At 38.3% G+C, this 22608-nt stretch overlaps 1 protein-coding gene and 1 long non-coding RNA gene across 2 annotated transcripts in view; one reads left to right on the top strand and one right to left on the bottom strand.

Annotated features, from left to right (window-relative positions):
* The window catches only part of LOC144246950 (uncharacterized), a 33635-nt gene that overhangs the window by 2749 nt on the left and 8278 nt on the right, over window positions 1-22608 (top strand). The gene's annotated exons all lie outside the window — the stretch shown is intronic.
* Window positions 2509-22608, bottom strand: part of SLC12A1 (solute carrier family 12 member 1) — a 41776-nt gene continuing 21676 nt past the window's right edge. Inside the window, exons 15-27 of the mRNA XM_077785901.1 lie at window positions 21714-21869; window positions 19926-20025; window positions 19736-19847; window positions 17879-18019; window positions 15954-16060; window positions 15031-15113; window positions 12445-12588; window positions 10403-10534; window positions 10062-10173; window positions 7608-7694; window positions 5342-5477; window positions 3347-3414; window positions 2509-2644 (exon numbers count right to left, since the gene is read on the bottom strand). Coding sequence (XP_077642027.1) covers window positions 2509-2644; window positions 3347-3414; window positions 5342-5477; window positions 7608-7694; window positions 10062-10173; window positions 10403-10534; window positions 12445-12588; window positions 15031-15113; window positions 15954-16060; window positions 17879-18019; window positions 19736-19847; window positions 19926-20025; window positions 21714-21869 — 1514 coding nt within the window. The remainder of the gene's footprint in view (window positions 2645-3346; window positions 3415-5341; window positions 5478-7607; window positions 7695-10061; window positions 10174-10402; window positions 10535-12444; window positions 12589-15030; window positions 15114-15953; window positions 16061-17878; window positions 18020-19735; window positions 19848-19925; window positions 20026-21713; window positions 21870-22608) is intronic.

Here is a 22608-nt window from a genome sequence, read left to right as displayed (position 1 = left end):
GTAGGATAACAACTTGTTTTTGCAGTGTAGTTACAGTTGTTAATCCTCACAATGCAACGCCTTTTTGGTTAGGTAGCTCTTCTACTTGCACTGTTGGGTAGCTGATTTAAAAATAAAATAAAGAAACAATCCCCTCAAAAAGAATCTCTGTTGTGATCTAGTGAAAAACACATTGGAAGAATACTGTTCTGGACAGCATAATCTGGACTGTGCTTTAGGGGTATGTGATCAAGATGGGCAACTTGCCAGTGATTGTAAAAAGATGTAAGGAAAGTGTAGTCTCTCAACTATGATGAAATGCCTTCTGTGATACCTGTTGGAACTCCACTAACATTAGGAGGGAAAGGTAAGATTCACTGATGAGAGGAACAGTAGTGGATCATTTTAACAGCCCTTAGGCACAAACTTAGCTGTGCAGGATGCCTAGGCTTTTGAACAAAATTCAACATATTCTTTATTTTCGCTTCATAGCAATGGTATTTTCACACTTAAATGTCCCTGGTCACTTTACCCATGCTTGCTTTTTTTGTGACTGACCAAATCCAACCTAAGCTATATAAACTTGTAGAACTGGTAGTTGATATAATCTAAAAATGTGTTAGACAGCATTAGAGCTGTATTTTTTCCTAGGGATGTCAGACATGTAATTAATTTAGTTACTACCTTGATGATTAAAATAGAAACAATCCCCAGTCATATACATAGTTAAAGGGCTAGAATTCCTCCAGGTCCTTGTGTAGGTTGTGATAAGAAACCCACAAAGCCTAAGTGGAGCCTCCCTAAAGGCTTGGCTTTGGCTGGGTGTCACTGAAGTTGTATCTGTGTGAGGCAGAGAGCATGGTGACCATTACAATTCTACAAGGAGCTGCAAGGACCTGGCAGCATGCAGCAAGCTCCTGTATCACTGCTGACATCACTGTGAAGGATAAAAATAATCTTGTTTTGCTGGTGCAGAATGTGAGCTTTGGTTTGCTCAGAGTTGTGCAGGAAGTTTGGTAGATGGAGGAAACTTCTGTGTAATGCAGTTAGAGTGTAAAATGATCCTTCAGCCTGGTTGTAAATGTGTGAGAAGCAAAGGAAGAACATGATGAGAAAATATCAATATTTAATATCCTGCCTTTAATAGAGAAAATGAAGCATGGATTACTGGGCTACATTACCATGTTCTGCTGAATTGCTACTGTTGAACTTAGAAGAAATATGAATATTAAATATTTGTCATTTTTGGAGACAAAGTGCTAAACCCACTACAAGTTAAATTCTAATAATTCAATCAAGATGGAAGCTGAGGCTTGCTTTAAAATATACATTTGGTGAAATTCAGGGTTCCCTGGCTTTCATGAGGCTTTCATGTTGGTTGATCTCTGCAAAGGAGTTGCAGGACTACAGAAAATAAATAAATGTTCCTTGATGGTCTTTAATTTAAATAGTGCTTACACATAGGATATAGCTTTACCCATTAAAAAGAGAAGCTGTTTTTCTTGACAGCTGAAATTATAAAGTACCATAACATTGCAGAGTAGAAAATAGAAAAAATTACACAACTTAATGAATTGCCTTTATTTTAAGTTAGTGTATAATTAATATCATTTAGGAAGTCAAAAAAGAGAGAAATCTTTTCTATAAATCAAAAGTAAAGCATTCAACTCAGCTAATGAGTTTTTTGTTTTCTAATCACATAAATCACTGTACTTATTTTCCCAATGTATAATGTCAGATTGTATTAACCCTAACATTCATAGCAAAAATTGTCAGAATATTTAGTGCTTTACTAATTTTTTGTGAAATTTGCTTACAACATTTAATTATTTAAATCACGTATTCCATTGCATGTCAGAGCTTGAAAATGCATTATCAAGTCTTGTAATAAAGTCCATATTTTTATATATCTTTTTTTTGTGAATAAATTAGAAATGTTTGAATGAATTTAAATTAGCAGAACATTTTAGGTAAAAGCATCTGCTGTAGGCATAGGCCTTAATTTGGTAATATTACAATAAAAAATCATAGCATGTATTCTACTTGCATTCTGTTAATTCATGAGTTACACCTGATGGATGCCATACAGGTTTTTGTCTCACAAGTTGGTGCATTTCATTTTAATCCTACTGTGTGCCCATTAGCAACTATGATAGTACAGTTTGAAAAAAATATTTAGAGATTTAATCCTTTCTGCTTTATCACAGTTTTTTTGCTTTCTAGGATAAATATCAAAAACCTTTTAATACTTTATAAATCAGAAGAATTTCTTATTTTGTGCTCAAAATATTTGCTGTCTCATATGACATATGGGTAGATTTTCCTTCTTTTGCCTGTACTGGAGTTTAACACTGGAAGGGACCATTTACATTTTTATTTTCTAATTCTTTGCTTTGGATTTTTGAAAAAAATCTGTCAATTATTAAAATTTTAGATTGGCATTAAATGAATGTGTCTTTGATGAACCATTGCCATTAAAAACATAGCTATTGGAACCAAGCAAGGCATGTTCCAGGCACTGATGTTTTTCTAAGAATAGAAAGTCAGTACATTTTTGTGGTTGCCTCTGACCATTAAGACTGGAGGAAGGTTCTTGGAGAGAATTTCTAGCCAAGCCATGTACAGGTAATCAGACACTGCTCCTTTTCTTGCCACAGGGAGGCTCCTGTTTGGGCAGAGGGAAAAATATAATTATCATTATGAAGGCAGGGTAGCAGAAAACATTACTGTTCATATAAAACTCTGATATAATTACTCTACAAGATTGTTTTCATATCATTAGGCCTTAATTTGCAAACCCTTGCTCACCTGATTGTACTGGGTATGAACTGCTTTTGATTGTAACCTCAAACTGGTAAAGAATATTTTTGGTGTCATAAAACTCACACATAGTATGATTGTTTAAAAAGGATAAAAAGCCAACACATGAACAATTTTGCTGTCCATCAACCTATTTTCTGATCTGCAGATGCTGTGAGATGGGAGTTTTAAAATTTGGGTCAATTTGTGGTAAGCACTATATGACCATCCCTGTTTTTGAGACTGAATTGATAGAACTGTAGAGGTTTATCTGTGCATCACAGGTGCAAGCTAATTTATTGAAGCTGTGTATAAAAAAATGTGTCTGTAAATAAAAATAGATTCTGGAAAGGGCCTTTTTTGGTAATTTATTGGTGGCCTCTTTTCCTTTATACAAGGAAGATTCATACTCAGTGCAATCACAGAGAAGCATCAGTCCAGATGCAAGTCCTCCAGAAGGTACTTAAAGGATTACTTTGTGCTCAGTGAATTAACACAAGGGTTTCTGTAGCTCCAGTTCAGAATCCCATTACACATTATTCTTAGAATCAAAAATCTTGCAACTCACAGGACAATGAGGTTGGCTGCTCTCGAGTGCTCTTGTAAGAGTTCATTCAGACGGACTTGGCGATAACTCTGATTAAAACACAACAGGAAAAGAAAAATACCAGTTAGGTCAGTGATCTTCAGCTCTGGTGCCTTATGGACTTCCACACTCCCCCTTGCCTGCAAGATTTTCTGCTGTTGCTTTGGCAGCACTGGAAGCCAGGTCCAGAGTCTCAGCCATGGCAAAATATGAGGCTATGCCACACTTTTTGATTGGTGTAGTTATTTTAGGGCCTCTCTAATGTTCACCCCATGTAAGGTTTCCTGGAGATAGGGATTATTTTTGTACTGAACTTACTTTATGATTGAGCTCAAGCCCTCGATATTTTTATGGCTTAACCACAAGTCACAGGGAACAAGAGACCAGGGCAGGTTTATGTAAGATAGATGTATCTCAACTGATTTTTGTAAATTATTTTCTCTTTTCCTGGAGAAAGTAAAAAGATTTTTCTCCATTCAGATCTTAAATTTTCCTTTACAGAAGTCACTGTTCTTGTTATGTAGGTAAGAACCCTCATAATGTAGCCAGCTGTAACCTCATGAGAATCATCCTATAACATCACCCTTTGCTTGTGCTGACAGGTTTTTATCTGTTGAATTGTAAATGTGTTCTAATGTCCTCTGTAAATTCCCAGAACTGCCCTACTTTTGAAGGTAAGGAGCATGTCTTTCCAGATGTGTAAGCTAAACTTTTTGTTGTCCTTGTTTTACAGAGTAATTTGGCATTTTCATATTGCTGTTTCTCTTCAACTTTTGAGGAACTTTTACAGTTCCTTAATTAGTGACCTAGACCAGACCAAGTTTAATCACATTTTTTTTCTGTTGTATCCTCACTAGTTCTGCATGCAATTGTCTCTGATTATATTCCTGTTGTCTTTTATACTGAGGTGTTTTAAGAGCTCCGAGTCTCACTTTTTGGTAATTTAAGGTGAGACTAATTCTAAGGATTTCTGCCCATAGCTGACTATATAACCTTCTGCTGATTATCAGCTCCATGATGCGGGTAGCACAGTGAGCAGTCAGTCTCCTTCCCAGCTGCTGCAGTCAGTAGTCTTGTGTGATCTTAAATCATTATTGATTTCTGCTTATGTTAATATGTCAGGCTGTGACTTCTGGCAGCTCTGAGCTCATCCTTGCTCTGTTGAGGAAGTTACCAGGACCATAAAGTGGAGATAATTAAACTCCCAGTGTACTCAGGGTAATTCCACAGGAACCATAACTAAAATTGCTAGATTAATTCTCTGTGAGTTAGAGGAGAACTTGTCTCAAGGGTGAAAGAGTTTGCATCCTTTTGTCACTGGCCTGATGAAGCTGGTGGTTCATTGGGAAAAATGTATTTTTCCAACAAATATAAAGAGCAGACTGGGTTGTAATTGACCCAGTGGATCAGCCAGCATCAGCCTTGAACTTCCTCTGAACTGCAGGAGAGCTCCTGCATGGTAGACTGGTTTAGTCTTCACCCTGCCAATAAGGTAAGAATTCATGCTCAACCCTGCCTTTGGAGAAATTTCTAGTTTAGTTGAAGTGTCTGGACGCAGTTCTAAATTGCCCAAAGTGGTGAATGTTTGGAACTGCACTCTTTGAGTCAAGCTCCAAAACAGTGGAGCCATTTAATAAACCTCAGCAGACTCAATTATCTCAGGCTCAGTGCAGTAACTGTGGCTTCTGGTTCAGAGGTGGTTTTCATCTGGCTGGCTTTGATGTGGGCAGAGCTTGTCATCAGCCTAGAAAATACTGTGTAAGCATGCCAAAGTCTGAGAGAGCTCAATAATGCAATCATAACACACCTCTGCAGTGTTTACAATATAAATCCAATCTGTAAATATCAAATACAGGTTTGTACATATCATGTTTCTAATGCCATATCTGGTATTTCACTTTTTCTTACTAATCTCTTCAAACATCTGGAGGGTAAGAAAAGGTGCATATGTAAAGAGGTAGGTAGGCAAGGCTTTACCTTCTCCTTGAATGCTTCCAGCTCTGCATCTGTAATTTTCCATGGAGCCTCTCGCTTTAATTTCTCAGCAGTTGTGATATCTTTGCAGCTTTCGTGCAGGCGATATGGTTCAATCATCTCTTCAAAGAATTTCCAGCTGAAACAGGAATTACAAAGGAGGCCTTGCTGCAGGGTATGAACTCACAAACTTATTTCACAGTCACTGTGTATGATGGGCCTCACTGATAATAATTATAGCTGAAAAACATGCAAAATCTTTAACTATTCTTTGCTATATTGTGCCCCAAGTTATATCTGTGCCACTTCTGTATGTTTGGGTTATTTGAGAAGAATTAAAAGGTTATATAAGGATAATTAAACACTGCATTTAGCAGAGAATTTTCTGTGTTATCCTCGTTCTAGCAAAAATACTGAAATGGGTTTTACAGTAATTGCAAACTGCAGTATATTGGTTACTAATATTAACAATGAATATGAGTCTCCTTGTTTATTGTTTTAGCACTAAGTGGACCAATCACCTCACTGAAATGGTTTTACTGATGGTTTTAATGCAATGGATAAACAGGTGATACAAATTCCTGTGACAAGGGGAGAAGGAAACATTGTAGGGTTTTTTTGCTATATGTGGACTCAGAATTGCGTTCAGATTTTCTCTAAATTTCAAGTTGTTTCTTGAACTTTTGAAAGTTTTCATCTGGAGAACCTTATTGTCCTTCAATACTTCCTTGCTTGCCCATTGTTGAAAATTTCTAGTATGCCACAGAGACCTCAGGGAGTTTCTTTTGTGTGGATGTGAGTGTATTTCCCTGAGCACTTGGTGCTGATGGGCCTCATTGTGGCAGACTGGGCACAGGCTAGCCTTGGCTGTATGGCCAGGAAGCCAAAAGATGGGTTAAAGGCTGTGACATGCAGCATTTAGAGTTGCTGTTGCTAAGTTGTCAGAGTTTGTCAACATCCTTATTGGCTCTTTCAGTATGTAAAATAGTGATAATCCTCTTATTATTAGTGAAATAGATGGGGTGCCAGCTGGAAGAGAGATCCAGTGGGTCTGTCTAGGAAGTGTCTGGCATATAACTGATTTGTTCAGTTCAGATAGTGCTGATGCAGCAAACGTGTGTTTTTTTATGTTAGTGCCAGATATTAATTCTTTTTGATACCTTATGTAAAATCACTGCATTGTACTAGAGGGAAAACAAGCTATGTATTGCACAGTTCTTTATATGATTAAAAGATTTACCTGAGAGATCAAGAGGACACTAAAAGGAGACTTTAGGTATCTAGTTAGAAAACCTTTATATTCTTTATCTGCATTTCTTCAGTCCAAATCTCCAATGGTCCATAGAAACTCTGGTGAACCCTATATTGTTTCTGCAAAGTTCTATGTGTGTGTAGGAACAGGACAGAGAATGATGAAGAGCCTAATCTGGGATTGCACTTGAACCCAGTGGGAAGGCTTTGGTTGGAGTAAGGAGTGGGATGGCAGAGAGTATGGTAAGGTGGGCACATTTATGGAATTTTAAGATTAAACAATACTGTGAATTGAATTTAGGATTCAGTTATCACCTGAACATCCTGCTGTATACTTTTTTCTACATAAGCAGAACAAATAGACAATATCTATGTAGATATGTTTTCAAAAACAAGGACTTTAAGTTTTGGGTTGTTTTTTAAATTTAACTAACACAGTTGGAGGTGGAGCTTTTTGAGCATTGTTTTACCAACTTCCTAACCTCTGTTTAAGAGCATTACTTATGTCGATAAGTTAATTTTTAAAACTATTAAGCCTTCATTATATCTGAATGATAGGGGAACATTATACTATTGACCTCATAGGAGAGAGGAAGTATGCTTGTGTTTGACCAGAAAAATGTTGTGAATTTATTGTAAAACCCAGAAGGCTGAGTTGACAGTTATGGTAAATTTACAGGAGAATTGTGACTGACTGGAGTCTATTGCAGCCTAAATAAATACGAGAAGTCATCACAAAATGTCTGTTAAATTTAGTGGCTTATAAGTATGGTCTCTAATTAGTCTTTATAACATAAAGAAAAATACTACACATGTTTTTGACCCTTTAAGCTGTGCTTGTTAAAAGTTCTTTTATTTTTCCTGCTGTTGGTACTTAGAAAATTATAACCATGAAGTGTCAGTGTTATTTTCTGTATTGTGCTTTGTTGTTTTTTTTTCTTTTAATTTTCAACATGAAAGAAATAAACTCTAGATAAAGGCTGGCTACTAAATAGTGGATTTTGGTAATGCTTCTTACCTCTCTTTGTTGGGCTTTATATTGATATCACAAATGATATTAATATCAGCAAATTTTATTCTGAATTTGCTTAGGAGTGAAGCCATCCTGAAAACAAAAGAGAGAATGTTTTATCACTGTACTTTGGAGTGCCTTATATCAAAGAACACTTGTAAATGAGTTAGACAGCTGCATTTTATATCTTATCTAACTATATGACAAATTACTTTAAATGCTTTAGTGTTTCAATTTCTAGTTACAGAACTGGATTAATGTGATTGCTGTAGCATAATTCATTTAACTGATGATTGATGAAAAATCACAAAATAGAAAGAAATTAATAGCAGACAGAGGATGTTTACATTTTGGGAAAATAATGATACTCAAAGTATTCCCGAAGGCTTGAGTTATAAAGGAAGAATAGTCAATATACAGTAGGTCAGAATTCTCTAAGATTTACAGAAGGCTTCTGTTACTCTGTTACTGTCAGAATGTTGTGGATGGAGTTTTACAATACTGGTAGTGCATGTGTTGGTGAAAATTTGGTCCAGAAAGTCCAATACTTAAAGAATCTTCATCTTTTTCATTTATGAATTTATGTTGATCCACTCACATGTTGTCTTTACACATGTTCATTAAAAAATAGTTTTCTTTTCTGCCCCACTTGGCAGAAGGAATAGTTTATAGTTTTTTGTGTGTTTGTGCTGAGGATAGAGAGGTTTAACTAGGTCAGTTTTGCCCTTGTTTAAACTCATGGTTGGGATCTTGTGGTTCTTATCCACACCTCCTTCTCCCACCTCCTTTTTGACTTTTTTTGTTTCTATTTTTGGCATGTAAGCTTTGGATTTTGAAAAGGTCAGAGATTTCCTCGGAGCAAACCACAGTACAAACACATATTTGTTTATGACCTGAGAGTTTACACTTTCTTTTTAATGTATTTATATAAAAAGAGCATACAGCTTTTATAAATCTTGATGTCCCTGGTGGCAATCCCTGTTTTGAACATGATAAAGAGTAAAATCTCAACTTCTGTGAAAAGGTTTTAATATTTGGGGAATTACATGCTAGTAAAAATTTGACTTCTGAATTCAAAATACATGGCTGAAATTGTACTTGGATGATTTTGTATTAGATCTGCCTAGGGAATGGAGCAATCACCCAGTCCAGATTTGTCTCTTTGAAGGCTTGTACATGTAGGCCATGTTTTGAAGAAGGCTGGTGTTTAGGTAGCAATACAGACACATAAAGCTTTCTTGGGGACAAGCTGCGTCCTTCTCAGCTGTCCTAGCCATGCTGTTTACTTGGGCCTGTGTGGGATAAGCAGTGTGTGCAGGTGTCAGAACTGCCTCTGTGGAAACTTTGTGTTTTGACAAATCCCATTTTCAAAATTTCCTACTTGCAGCAAAATCAGGTGACTAGAGAGTTCAGGTTCAGGAGCCTGTTTGCAATCCCGAGCAGCCAAAACTGGGCAGACTCTGGATAAGGGACAGAGAACACTTCCCAGCAGGTCCTTGAGCAGCTCTAGGGCTTTTTTTACCTAATTATAAGGATAGTTTGTACAAACACTTGTGAATCTCTTCTGCAGAGGTACATGAACTTAAGGGTACTGTTTAAAATGGATAGAACCACAGTGAAGTTTGCTCTATGCATTCCCTTTTCTTTAAGGGAGCATCCTGTGGCAGCTGCCTTTCCAAGGCACTGTGTTGTAATCCTAGTGAAGCTGGTGATTGTAACCCCTGTCTTTGCACCTCTCTCACTTGTTTGCCCCTGGAGTTTTGGCTGGAGATGATGTTTTTAATTTTCTACAAGGTGCTTCTGCTCTTTGTTAAGAAGTCACTAACTTTCATCCCAAACTGAGCTGCTTCCGCTGGTGCTGAAGTGGCTGTGCCTGTAATGTGTAAAGTGCTTAGGAAGGAAAGGTCCTACTTCCAGTGGTGATAAAAATAAATTTGTATTTGTACCTTTCATTTGCTCAAAGACAAATGATGATTATGAAATCTAGACTTTAAAACACTGAGTAAAATCAACTTGACCTTAAAGTTGATTAACTTGCACTTTAACTTCTTTATATTTTACCACAGTTAATCACATTTGAGTTATCTGTCCATGCTATTTGCATATGAGAGCTTCATGTGCAATTTTACTTCCTGTTACCTGGACTATCTCATGTGAATCCCATAAAAGTAATTATATTCTCATTACAGAGGGCAGACTGCACTTCTCAGAGAAGGGAATATGAGCTATTAATGGGAAAAAGTGCTGGATGTGAGTTTCCTTTGGTAATTACCATTTGCAGAACCTTAAGGGTATGCCATAAGCTTAACACCTTTCAATCAAGTACTTTTTTTTTTCATGCTGCCCACAGTACCACAAACCAGTTGTGGTGAAAATTTCCCACCTTCCTGCTGTATATGCATTATATTCAGCATCAATTCTAATTCTTTAAACAAGTGAGACAAATAAAGTTATATTTACACTAGTTTTTCTTCTTCAATCCTGTTGACTTTTCCTCCAGTGAAGATCCTTAATTTACAATTCTTCCACTTCTTCCTGATAGTTAGAATGTAAGGAATTAGGATTGTTAGACCTGAAACAACACAGAAAATTGGAAGAATATCAAATGAGGGCATTGTATGGTAAAAATTCCATCTTTCACTTCAGCAGTATTGGATGTAAGTTAATTTTAAAACATTTAAGGCTGACCTAAAGTTGAGTATGTAAACTTAATAAAATCAGTTTTATGCAACTTCAAGTCTGTTTTTATATTTGGTAACAGAGAACTCTCTCTCCCTGTGATTCTTACTCAAATTCCTTACCTCCATCATCGAACAGCCACCAAATGTCAATTGTACCTTTTCCTTGCTTCTTCTTAAATTGAGTGCTGGCTTCTAGCAGCCTCTGATTGAATTCACCCACGTGCATTGACTGCATGGTGTTAATGGTGCTCTCTGTAATGAGAAAGAAAAAAATGTGGAAGGATGTCTGATAAGTGAGGCAATAAGTAGCTTTAGGGAGCCAAATGGAGGGAAAGCTTCTGGAAAATGAACTGTTTCTGAAATAATTTCTACCCTTTAAATCTGAAAAAGAAGGTACAGAGTAGATGCTTTGGACTTCTAATTTTCTCATACACACAAACCGATGCTTGTGTAAGACATTGTCACTAGACTATAACGTTTTGAAAAAGGTTACTTGATTATTTGTTCTCTCTCTTTTTAGTAAATGTAAAATTCACTGGGGCCTTAAAAAGCAACTGGGAAATATCTGCTAGATTTTAGAAGTAAATGTGTCATTTTGCATCCTTTACAAGCTCAGCTGTTTTGTAAAATACAGAGCTCCGTGAAAGGTACAGTCAGAGTGGATTAAATGAGCTGATGGGGTGCAGGGGTAGCATAGGTGAAGCTGCAAGTTAGAAAACACAAGCACATATGGCTGTTTCCCTATGCTGACATGGTCCCTGGTAATTGGAAATAAATTTTGGTTCTTGCTGTTTGCCTGGCTGGCTTTAAAAGATACAGTCTTGACTCTCTACTAAGAATAACTTCTCTCATTCCACCTTTGGAGGCCTCTGGCTTTATTTCTGCTTCTCTTTCAATGATTTCAAAGAGGTGGTGTCAGAGCAGTATTCTAAGTGGAGCAAACAGGCTTCTTTAGAGGTTTTACTCTGATATAGGTTCTGAAAATGCCTTGTTTGGTTTTCCTGTGTTTCTGGAGTGTGTACAGGATAGTTCCAAAGCAGTTATTGGCTTTCCTCTACAGTTCTAGCATCTCTACTGGGAGATTGAACAACTCTAGGGAGTATGAACATAAAAACAAAACAGAGAGGTGGGGCTATTTATTAACATAATCTAGCTAATACAGAGAGCCAAAATGTGCAATATATATTTACTTTATGCATTTCTCAACTAAATTGAAAAGGGAAGTCGAAACAGGGGTACACAGTCTTGGTGCACTTTTCATAAAAACATATTCTACTGAAACAAAATGAACTGAAGCCTGCCAGCTGAAGAATAATGGCATTTTATGTTCCCAGTCTGTAGATTCTCCTGGCACCTGCGGGAATTGCATGCACAGCCAGTTGTAATTGTCTCTGCAGGTGAAAACTCTCAAAATACATGTTTGTGTACAAGCATGGCTTCAGGTGGGTCATTATCATTACAGCCTAGCAGTTGTGAAATGAGACCTTAAATTGGGTCTGTATCATTTCACTAAATCTGAAATGTAATATTGACTTCATCACCTACACATTAATGTGTTAGTTATTTGACAGTATGCTGTATATATACTTTCAGTACTTTTACCACCTTCACTTGTGCATTTTTATGAAATTATGCTAAGACTATAGAGTAGTTGTGCTATTTTTACCTGTTTTTCAGCTGTGTACTGAATTTGTGTGTGTGTATGTTAAGTAAAGTAAGAATGCTTGTTCTGTGCATATTATGCATATGTTCTTATTTTCTTTAGAGAGGGGGAAAAAAGGCCTCTGTTTTAAAGCTTAAAACACCCTATTAAAAAGACAAAACCAATCCCAAAACCCCTGAATCAACTTGATCTGAATTCCTCAAACTTTAATAACCAAGTTCTGTTTTTGTCAGGTAGAAGTGAACATAAGCTGAGCTGAGAAGTTTGCCTAGCAAGTGAGGGGAGATGGTTGTGCTGCAGACAGAATGTCCTGTGAGCAGAGGATGTCACTGTGCTGCATTACAGGGCTGTGGCCACCATGGTTTGCACAAGGGAGGTGCTGTTCCAGGGGCTTCTGTGTGGCTCAGGAGTTTTTGGCTTGGAGTAAATTCCAGTTTGCATATTGATAAAAGTGTGATGCATTGAAGGGTTGGGGATAAGTTGTCATTTTGGAACTTACCCTTCTTTGTTTCGTGTTTTGAGATATTCAATGTGCTGGCTTTTTTGAAGAATCCACAGATGCCCCTTTTTCCTTCTTCAAAATCATTTTCTTTAATGGTGGCTTCGAGTGCCAATCTCTCCTGCTCCAGTTTCTCTAATTCCTCTGTATATCAGAAAAAGTAAGAGAACTGGTAACACATTGCTGTCTTTTAAATTTAATCCCTTACTGAGCTAATGGTGATGCTGTAATTGGTGTTGTGGTACTTTGTAGACAATGTAAAGCTCCTGGTATGAAAATTTCTTTTTAAATGATTTTTTTTTTTTTTGCAAACCAGTAGGGAGAAGGAAGCTGAGTTCACCTCTGGAAGCCCTAGATTGGGGTGCCTGTGCCTACAACACTGTGGTGTGCCAGATGCTCTCAGGTTGTCTCTTCTAAATCAAATTCATTGTTATGGCATTTTATAGTTGCAGGAGATATTATTTATTGGATTATGTTTGTGGATGCTTAGTTGGTTTCTTTAGCCAAGAATTTGAAAAGACATTAGGAAAGCTGTTTTCCTACACTCAGGAAATGGAGGTATTTAGTTCTAGCCTGTGGGTCTCCTTTCTTAGAACAAAGTCTCGTGGTTTGTACTTTGAAAATCTCAGAAATACATAAGGATTATGAATATACAATCATTCTTGATGAAGAAGTATTTTTCATGGTTTTTTAAAGCATTAGTTGTAAAGATGTAAGATTTAGCTAGTTAATTCTGTAAACTTAGTAATACACAAGAACAATTTAATCTTAGCAATATTAGACTTTTGTTGAGAAAAAGGTACCATGTGTTATTGTGGAATATATTATGGTGAGGCAGTAATTAATATGATCCAGGCATTTTCCTGCAGAAAAGTTTTTTCATAAGGAGATCTTCTGTTTGAGTAATACATTAGCTAAATATGAGGTAAATTCATTTAAGACATTGTGTTAAAAAAGTAGAATAAACCTTGCTAGCTAGATGCTATTAGCTCTGTTAGCACTCTCTGTTGCCAACAGAAAGATTATACTTTCTTTTACTTTTTAAACAATGACATATACTTGTGATTATTAGACATGGTGACAGCTACAAGCTTAATGGTTGCTCAAAACTAAAATTTCAGTTATTCTATGGAACAGAATGCTGTACCAAGTATAAGAGAACACAATGATAATTGTTTTCCACTACAATGACTCTGTATCTGCTTCAAAACATTTTTTTGTATTTGAGGCTCCCCCCTTAATTCTTTCTGACTCCTTGTGTCATAACACTTGGAGAACATTTTCTGATTTGTAAGATCGCAGAGTTGTTTTCCACTGCATTTTTACAGGTGTTCAATGAGTGTGTATTTTGAGCACTCAGTTTCTGACTCGCATCACTCAGAGACGGGCAGATACCTCTCAGAAATCACCAGGGGGTGAAGAAAAGGCTGATTATTTTGGAATCTTTTCTGCGTGCCTGTAGTTTTGCCCCGTGGGTCTCGGAGCACATCAAGCTGCCGGTGCTGAGTGCTCATCTACCCCGTCTCTCGAAGGAGTCTCCGGCCCCTTCCCGCTCCGCGGGGCGCTGAGCGGCCGTGGCGGCGGGCGGCCAGCGGGCGGCGGCAGAGAGCCGCGGGCCCGGCCCGGCTGCTCCGCGCCAACCGGGCCGGCGGGAGAGCCGTGCTGCGGGGGGTCCGGGAGATCGGGAGATCGGGGAGTCGGGAGATCCGGGGAGTCGGGAGATACAGGGAGTCGGGAGATACAGGGAGTCGGGAGATACAGGGAGTCGGGAGATCCGGGAGTCGGGAGATCCGGGAGTCGGGAGATACGGGGAGTCGGGAGATACAGGGAGTCGGGAGATCCGGGGAGTCGGGAGATACGGGGAGTCGGGAGATCCGGGAGTCGGGAGATCGGGGGAGTCGGGAGATCCGGGAGTCGGGAGATCGGGGAGTCGGGAGATCCGGGAGTCGGGAGATACAGGGAGTCGGGAGATCCGGGAGCTCCTTCCCTTTGCCACCCAAAGACATCTCTCCCGAAATGGTGGCGGTATGGCAGAAGGGTTGCCCTCTCCCCCTGAGATACGCACTGCTAACCTAAGGAAGAATGAGCAAGGAAAGGGGAGGGAGAACGGGTGTTTCCTGTGGATTTCAGATTTTTGTGTGGGTGGGAGCTCTGTGGGACTCAGAGTTCCACAGAAATGGGACCAAAAGTGCAGCTTCCCATTTCCTGTCTGTCCCAGAGGTATCAGAGGCAGATGGAGGAAGGTGTGCCAAGAGCAGGAAGGAAACGTGCAGCAAGGTGGCTGTGGCACAATATGACTTTATTGCTTTAGTCTGTGCCTGTGCTGGAACTGCTTTGGCAGTTCAGTTCTCTGGTGTGAAAAGCCCCTTAAGGTGTCGGGCTTGGACTCCTGGCACTGCCAGTGATCAGGAAGGATTTCAGGCAGGATTTAAACTGCACAAACAAGGATGAACTGTGGACGTTGTCAGTGTGGGAACTATTCTAGAACTATTCTAGAAAGCAGATGGTGACATAAGGAGTGTCAGAGTCCTCCTTATGCTGTGCATCTAACCAGCAGAGATACTCAGCTGTCGAGTCACTACATACCTTGAACCTGAAGGACCTGAGATATATCAAATCCTTGGCTAATTCTGATGATAATTACACCGAGCTCAAAATCAAAGGCATCACTGGAAAGAAAGAAAAAGAAGAGTAAACATGATTTTCCATTGTGCATGTTGATGAGGAAAGCTATTTTGAAAACATCAGTTAAAGTGTTCACAGAGAGGACAGACAGGTAAAATTGCAGAAGGAATTGTCCAAGATAAATTTGTAGTATTATCTTCCCTCATTTAAAAAAAGTTTATTGGGCATTGGAACAGATCAGCTATTCCTGAAATGGCTCTTTCAGGCAGCACTTTTTTAGGAACTAAGTTGCTATAGGGTATTTTTTTTCTCCCTTCTCTGAGGAAATAACACAGCTGAGGTGGGTTTTGTTGCTCTGTAACTTGCTTCAGCTTTACAGTGAATTTTGAGCAAGCATCTATGAGAAGCCTGTTCTAAAATGACTGTTCCTAGCTAAATCCCAACCCACAGAGCTGCTGAGCCTTAGGCACACATGAGATTTGAAGTAAAGCTCTTCCTCTGTCTCCTAGGCTTAAAAGAAGAATTCCATGATGTTCTCTTATTCCCTTAGTATGTACATTAGAGTTGTTTTTCTCTGAGCTCCTGCCCACTAAAAATGGGAAAATACAATTCTGCAAAGGCATTGCTGACAGCAGTGCAGCTTCTTTAGCATTGTCAAGCCACATCAGCTCTGATGATGGCAGGTGTTTGCTAAGCAGATCCTACAAGGTGGAGAAGCCCATGAGCCTTTTTGATGGGCAATAACTTCAGCCACAGGGCTAGGATGTATGAGCCCAGGTTTGTACCGATGTCCTTGCATTGTTTCTACACATCAGATTCTCTATGGAAATGCTACATTAATCGAGTTTAAGAGGAGTGAAAAAGGAGGTACTGAGCTGACTTACTGTATAATGCCCACATAGTTCTCAACTTGAGTGGCAGGTGCACTTCTCCAGTCCTTCTTAAATCCAACTACCAGGGTGTTGGGTTTCATTCTACCCAAGCCTGAGGCCTGCCAATATTAAAACACTGCTTGAGAGAGGTACACATACATGCCTTTACTGTAAATGAAAAGTAATGGCAAAAGATAACTGAAGTAATGTTCTGGAGACACAACTAGATTGCATTTCATAAATGCCCTTCATGCTCATACCCATGCACAAAGCAAAAAGATTAGCTTTAAATCATTCCAACTATAAATTATTTTAGATGACAGAAGTGTAGTTTTGCTAAATTAGCATGCATTTGCATTTCTTCTGACATGCTTTCATTAAAATGGTTCAATAACTTGGAATCAAGAGGGAGTTCAAGAACTGTTTGTATGTTCATTCTAATATAATGTCATAAAGCTTTTATCAGCTTCAGAATACTCAGTAGATGAAATGGGTCTGTAGTCTTTTAAAACATCTCAGATACACAGAGAAGCCATAGGCTCCTAACAATGTTTTTTGCCTTCAGTTTGGAAACTGTTGCTGTTTCATTTGCTTTGTTCTTTTCAAAAGATTATTCAAAATCAACTGAGCATACTTTGTAGATAAAATGGTGGTTTATAAACAGGGAAAAGAAGTGGTTTGTCGAGATATTAGTTTGCCTTTAAAACTGGTTCTGGATGTTAAAATCTGGACTAGTAAGGGAAGTCAGATGTAGATTCAGCTAACCTAGTGTTTATAGAAATCTAAATATTCAGTGTATTGGGAACCTTTAGGTGGAGACACACAAAACACCAGCTTGTAAAGTTGCTACACTTGCCAACTTTTTACTACTAGCAAACAGAAAATAGGTAAAAACTCTTGGAACCTTGGTGGGTTTTTTGAGTAGCACTGTTTGTGTTGAAATCAGCAATTGTTGCCAATGTCCTTAGGTTGTGATAATGATGATATGGTTATCCTGTTTGCTGGAAGAGAATTATTTAGGGTCCAGTAGTTGACTTTGTCAATAGTGCTTAAGTAGTAAGGAAAGAAAGAGATAATCAGACTGTAGCAGTTCTCAAAAACATCAGAAAGATCTCCTACTGAGACAATGTATAAGATGAAGTGTCTTTGTGAGGCTTTTACAGAACAAAGGGATCTTTATTAATAGCATTTCATCATGCTCAATTGTACTGTCCATTCAGCAAGTGTACAAAGAGCCCTGGTAGGACACCAGTGGGTGACTTACCCAGAATATTTCAGTTGGCTCCCTACTGTCTCAGTTGGCACTGGTATCTTTTCAGCAGTGTATTTTGTGCAAAGGATATGAATTTTCTCTACATTTTGCCTCAGTACCTATATGTTTAAATATTCATATATGTGAGAGAGGAAAGGAGATGGAAAAATGAAAACAGTGTCTCTGTGCCTTCATTATGGCCATTTTAAATGGACTGTTGGAAATTATCTCCTGCATTCTTAGAGTAATAGAAAAATATTGCAGACTTTTATTTAAATGACCTTCTCGCTATTTGCAGAAAATGTATATTACACATTTTCAGTTTTCATTTATTGCCAAAACATTCTCAGATATTTAATATACTGTATAATACCAAACAATATAATTGATTTGAAGTGTATCAAGTGTCAGCTGCATAGACATTCATATGTTGCTCTGTAGATGCTTCTCTTTTTTCATAATAGTGTCTTGTTCATTTAGGAGAGAATCAGTCTGCCTTGTATCATAGATTAGATCTTTATGAAATAATCTGTAATATAATTTACATGGACTCCTAGAATGCCCCTTCTGTCTATAACATTGCCCATATATATGTAGAGCTTCTTCACAAGCTAATAGTGATATCTCACATAAAGGGATGCTTTGATGTACACTCTCCTGTGTGTTCTGTAAACAAAAAGCTTACTTGAAGTAGACTTTTGACTCCATCTCTGAAGCTGTCAGCTGCCACTGCTGCATAAAAGGCTTTTCTTTTGTTTTTTGTGAGCCAGGCCTGCTTTTTTTCCATGCCACTGTTCATCTCCTTAACACACAGCTTGCGTGGTCCCTGCATGATACAGTAAAATATTATTATTAAGGCTTTGTATTGTACATCACACAGTGATTTTGAAGGAGTTACCTAGTCTGCTGTGGGAGCAAATGGAGAGAGTCAGAAAAATACTTTCCAAAAAGGGTCCACAGAGATTCAGACCTTTGAAAATATCTGTGCTGCAAACATTATTCACATTCTGTTTGAGAGGGCTGAGGCTGTTAATGCTACTTAAATGCAGTGATTCTGACAGAAGGAAGGAGTACTGTGGATTGTAACATCTTAAAAAAACATCTAAGGTATGATAAAGCATTTCAGAGTGAATAAAAGTCCCTCCCTGGCTTGACTGTGTAAAAGAGTCTCAGCAGATCTAAGTATACATGGTTAAGTTCCTGTCTACTGACATAAGAGAAAAGAGTTGATGCTCTGTAATTAAAGATGCAAATGCCTTTGTTGCCCGTTTTCTTTCAGTGGTCATCTGGTAATTTAATGGGAAAAAATCCATGTACATATCCAAGTCACAGAACATTGATATAACTTAAGAAGGATTTGATGCTGGATGTGTGAAGAGCTGGGAATAATAACTTGAACAATAAGCTTGAAGTTTCATTGTAAGTAAGGAGGGTAAACAAACAATTACAAAGTTTATATTAACAGAAGAGTGTTTGGGTTTTTTTTTTTTTTGATATAGACAGGAATGAAATCTCAGTTCTTCATAGAAAGTATTAATATTAGAGAAACATGCCTAAGAATTCAGAAAACTTGCTGAAACTTAACTTTAGGAAGCTGCATAGTTTCAGGATCTTGTTGTGATTGGATCTATGCTTAATGAATGCAGTGGGAAATCTAACAATAATTATGGTAGGGAAGAATTAGGACCATTCATTTTTTATAGATTCATTTGATTTGGGAAGTATCACGTGTGGATCTTCTGTACACTGTTTCTGCAATGTGGCAGTGTCAAACGAATTATTCCTTTACTGCTCTAGAGGAATACATTATCTTGGCTGGACAGATTATTTTCTAGATTCTGCAGTTCCATTTAGTGCCACGAGCTGTTTTGGGTTTTTTTCCCTCTCAAAATTAAAAGGGGACTGTAATACTTAACATTTTCTCCCTACACTATAAACCTATCTATTTTTCTTCTGTCCTAATGAGAGACTAGATTTTCATCCTCTAAGATACATAATTTGCTGTGTGTTTATATCTAGAAATTCGCTTTACTCCTCTCTCTAGATATCAGAAGAGCATGTTTATCCTCAAAATTAGCATTGTAACGGTTTTGCAGGAACCACTGCAAAGAGAGCTGAATTACTTGCCAAACCCCAACTCTAAAAATCAGTGACAAAGCTGAAAATTGAACCTGGTAATTTGACTCTATCACAATAACTCTTCAAATTTTGTGTTTTGTGTGATTTGGGGGCTTTCTGTTTTCTAAGCCTAAAGTCTTTCCTTGTAATATTTTTTTTCCTCCAAACCATTTTTTGGTTCACCTACTATGAATTTTGATATGCATCTCAGTGAGGCATTTACCAGCAGGCTTTATATCAGTTGATAGCTTTCGTGTCAAGAATTATGACAAAATTCATTCTCAGTGCAAATCTTTTTGGTGGTGTGCACAGCTGCCAGTCAGCACCAGTGGGAACACCGTGGGCTGGGTGAGAGCAGGATGTGTAACAGAGAACTGCAGCCCCCAGTAGTGCTGGGTGTGCAGACTGGGGTGAGTCCCCTTACCGTGTACACTTCACAGCAGATACACAGCCCGTTGTTCTTCGTGAAGGCATGGGTGATGTCCAGCAGAGCAGGCCTGACCATAGGAGCTCCTGTTAATGCTAGGCACTGGGGTCTGATGGGGAAAAAAGAGGTTGTATATAATTTGTACAGATTCAGGACAAGCCATTCTAGTGTTCACTAGAAATCTTACCTGAAGTTTTTAACGTGGTCTTCCACTGTCGTTAATGCCAGAGCGCTGTCTAAGGCATTAACAAAGTACAGAGCCTGCGTAGAGGAGCCCCAGTTTACCTCTGCATATAATAAAGATAAATAATGCATGTTAAACCACAGGCTTCTCCCTACATTCTGTTGCAAAAATGAGCAATGGTGTTCTCTATGAAGAGCAGAGTATATTCTCTTGTACTTCATAGATACAGATCTGTTGTTCTTTGTGCTTCATAATAGAAGGAATTGGTTTTGCTTGTGTGATGCAGAAAACCCCATGCAAGTAAATAGTTTCATTCTTTATTTAAATGTTGTAGGGAATGTTCTTCCCCTGCTTAAAATTTATTTTCTTGTTTGTTACATTAACTTTGTGTCCTTCTCCTATTTAGAAAATGGACAGCCCTGAGTCATGTATGTGGCGTGGAATTTCAGGAGGTGCAAATGAAACCAGTAGGAAGAAACACTGCTAGTGCCTGTTTGCTCTGTTCTATTGTATAGGCCAAAAATGGGGCTCCAAACCCCATTTTAGCATATACATCTATTCTCATTATTGTGCAACTGTTTGATCAGTGCAGACATATAAAAAATGTCTTTCTACACTTTGAGATTTACATGAATGCAGATCAAGTCCTGTTATGCCAAGAACAAAGCCAATATTAAGTGCAACTAAGTGGAGGTCTGTGTTAAGTCACCTTTGCTCAGGAATATTAGTTTTTTCCAAACCCTCCAGTTGCTGGTAAATTACTGCTGAACAAAACTCACTCTCTTAGCAGGAGACAGAGGGCTTTTGTACAGCAGCTTCAGTGAATTTAGCTAAGCTTTAAGATTCTACTTTGCATCAGGGACACTGGCAATGTTCAAGGAAAGGGCAGAAATCATGAAATGTTTTTCTGGAGATAGGTTTGCTTTCCTGCAGCTGATGATACATTTACAGGGACAGAAGCACAGACCATCCCAGTGGGTGTGAAAGAGCACAGATAGGGAGGACAGACAACAGCAAGAGAAACAATAACACAGTCTCAGACCAGGTGTTGCTGTCCCAAGATAACTCCAATAAAAGTACATCTGTTGCTGGGAACTCTGCCTTTTTTATTTGTTGGTTTTGTTTTATGGTTTCTGCTGCAGAAGTAATTCAGGTGTTTAGCACCTAAATCTGGACCTGGGTTAGTTTTGTCCTGGATGTGAATAGCCAGACTGTCTGGCTTGTACAGCACACAGGTTTTTGAGGACAGCTCCTGTAGATTTGCTGAGCTACTAAGTGTTTTTTTCCAGCAGTAAAGTGGGCCCATCTGTCTTGATTTATGGGGGAATTGTAAGGAGGTGCTGGAGGATGATCAGTTCATAAGTAATTCAGCTTGCATTTTTGCTGTATAATGGACAGCAGGTTTACATTTTGAGTGAGGACCCTGCATGAGTCAGCTTAAGAGCACTGCAAAATTCAGGTAAGGTTTTGTGTGTGGGTGGAAAAAAATTATGAGAGCTACTCAAGTAAAAGCCCAAATGTCATAAAGATGTGGTGGGAGTAAACGAGTCTGCTGGAATGTTTACAGAAAACCCTGAACCACACTTGAGCTGCTTGTTAAACAGGTAGCCACCAGACTATCACCTTAATTTGTATTAGATAAAGTGGAGTTTAATGGGATCCTTCAGACTTCCCTCTAAATAAAGATAGCACAGAAAAATAATTTTTAGTTCTGTTAGCAAAATTAATTCCTTTAAAATCCAGTCTAGCAGCACAACATGTACATGTAATAATAGTGGGGTTTGGCCTTACCTGGCTTCTTATATGTTACATAAATATATAGGAAGAGCTCAATGGCATAAGTGATGAGAGCTGCCCACCAGTTGATGACAAACATCACCCCACAGCACAGCAGGGCTCCAAAAAGTGACACCCACATGTTATAATATCTGAATGCAGGTCTCCAACCTGTTAAAGAGGATTGAAGAAATTGGAAGAGCATAAAATATATTGATAAAATGGTGATCCATGATTTTTTTTATAAAACCCCACATGCAGTTTGTTTCAGGCTCTGTCAGAAGGGATGGGAGAGATATCTGTAAATTCTTAGGCACTCTATGTACAGCTACTTTGAGGTGTTATAGCTGATGTAGGTTTAAATTTATATATTTATATTTTTATAAATATATTTATATAAAATATTTATATTTTTAAATTTATAGAATACTGGTCTTACAGGTATTCTACTATTATCTTTCCTACTGCTTTTTTCAGCCTGGCTTTAAATAGCTATTCTGTTTATATGTATTTTTGCAAAATTAATATTTCAGAACATTAGAAGGAGATTGCTTGTAACTCCAGATAATTGATGATTGAATACTTTTGATGCATATATACAGAACTTACTATTGGTAGCTGAACGCTTACTGAGAGGAGTGTTTATCCCAATACTGTAAGTGCACCTGTCTTAAACTTGGAAATTGCCTGGCCTTGTGGCAGAAAAAGAAAATAATCTGCGATTGACTTTAAAAAGATATTATTCCTGCTGCTTTTCAGCTGCAGTACTGATTCCACCCCTGCTACCAATTAAAATGATGAGGCAAGCACTGAGCCTTCATGGTTTGCAGGTCTCTGCCAGGTGTTCTACAGAGCAGACTTTGGAGAGGGGAAAAACACAGAAGATACAAGAGGCTGAGCAACCCTATCT

This window comes from Lonchura striata, chromosome 11 (genome assembly GCF_046129695.1).
Source record: "Lonchura striata isolate bLonStr1 chromosome 11, bLonStr1.mat, whole genome shotgun sequence".
In the NCBI taxonomy this organism is placed as follows: domain Eukaryota; kingdom Metazoa; phylum Chordata; class Aves; order Passeriformes; family Estrildidae; genus Lonchura; species Lonchura striata.
The sequence above is the reverse complement of the archived record's forward strand: the minus strand, read 5'-3'. Positions and strand labels throughout refer to the sequence as shown.